Source organism: Egretta garzetta, unplaced genomic scaffold, assembly GCF_000687185.1.
Source record: "Egretta garzetta isolate BGI_Z169 unplaced genomic scaffold, ASM68718v1 scaffold780, whole genome shotgun sequence".
Lineage (NCBI taxonomy): Eukaryota > Metazoa > Chordata > Aves > Pelecaniformes > Ardeidae > Egretta > Egretta garzetta.
This window is the reverse complement of record NW_009258288.1, coordinates 149,396-150,860: the sequence shown is the minus strand read 5'-3', so window position 1 is coordinate 150,860 and position 1,465 is coordinate 149,396. Positions and strand designations below refer to the sequence as shown.

The following is a 1,465-nucleotide window of genomic DNA, read 5'->3' as shown; positions in this document are numbered from 1 at the left end:
GGTTGTCCCTGCGGCTCCGGCTCTGGCACGGGAGAGCTCCTCACACCTGATGGAGGAGAGATGTGGGGGCACTGGGGGGGCACCAGCTTCTCCTACCACCCGCTCCTACCACCCACAGGCACCCTGTGCCCCTGCTCCTGCCCCACAGCCCCTCAGCCGTTGCTGATCGGCTTTCCAGGCTGCCACGGGGGAGACCCCCATCCCCACAACCTTGACTTAGCCCGGCTCAAAGCCCGCTAATCCCCTTACCCCAAAGCCAGGGGTGGGCGTCCCCAGGGCCAGCGGAGCTGCCATCTCCCCTTGGGGCTGTTCCTCCAGCCTTTGCCCCCCGCCCCACCATGGATGTGACACCCAGGGAGCCCCTTGCCGGTGCTGCTGGTAGCGCCCACTTGTCGCTTGGCCTGCGGGGAGACGCTTTCCATCTGCATCCCTGCCAACCCCAGACCACGACACCACGCTCCCGCGCTCGTTCTGGGTTTTAATGAGCATTTCTCCAGGCTGAGCCCCGCCAGGCTGTCCCGGGTAGTGGATCCCTTGGGACCCATGCTGCGATGCCGGTGGCCATGGGTGGCAGCTGAGGTGGACATTGCAGGGCAGCACATGGCCTCCATCCCGCTGCGGTTGTGCCTGCTCCGGGCACGAATGTGGGAGCTTTGTGGCACAAGAGGCGGCTCCAGCATTGGTGCAAGGGGGTTTGGCCCCCTGTAGAGCCCAGTGGCTGAGCATGGGACCCCGGCAAGAAGTTACCTGGCCCAGGGAGATGCCAGAGACACCGCTCCCAGCTGCAGGTTATGGGAGCAGGAGCAAAGCAACACCCTGCCCTGGAAGCCATGGTGCTGCTGGGACCGGGTCCCATCCCGCGCATGGAGCAGAGCCCCCGACTTACACAGCCGCTGCGGTCCCCGAGGCCAGCGCTGCTCCCTCCGTCCCACTCCTGCTCCCGCGGGCGCACGTCCTATAGATGCTCTGGGTGGCGTTTAGGGGAGGGCAGATTTATCCTGCTCGGGGGTAATAGGATTATTGATGTCCCTTCTTTTCAAAGGGGTAATCTGATGTCCTTCCCCCTGCTCCGCCCCGGTGGGACGGGGGGGGGTGTGTGTGTGTCTGGATTAGTGCCACTGGGACTGACGGTGTCAGGACGGGCAGCAAATCACCTGTGGGGGGACCCTGCCTCCTCTCCCCAAACCACCAGGGTCTCTCTCCTGGGGGACCCCACGCTGCCCAGGAGGTCACCCTGGTGCCCCTCGATCCCAGGGGCAGGGAGGGGACCCCCAGCCTGGCCAGGACTACGGATTGGGCTCTCCAGGAGGACCTGCGAACTGGGAACCAAACACCCTGTCTGGGTTGACCCCAAAAGGGCAAGGCACTAACGCAGGCAGCTGCCGGCAGGCTGTGCCAGGAAACACCGGCAGCAGAGCCAGCGTGGTTGAAACTGCTGGGACGTGCTGGGCTTTCAGCCTGTGCT

General features: G+C 65.0%; 1 protein-coding gene across 1 annotated transcript in view; it reads left to right on the top strand.

The window, feature by feature from the left end:
* TSPAN10 (tetraspanin 10) overlaps positions 1-220 on the top strand; it is a 2,112-nt gene extending 1,892 nt beyond the window's left edge. The window contains exon 3 of the mRNA XM_009637357.1: positions 179-220. Within this exon, the coding sequence (XP_009635652.1) occupies positions 179-220 (42 nt within the window). The remainder of the gene's footprint in view (positions 1-178) is intronic.
* Positions 221-1,465: the final 1,245 nt, after the last annotated feature.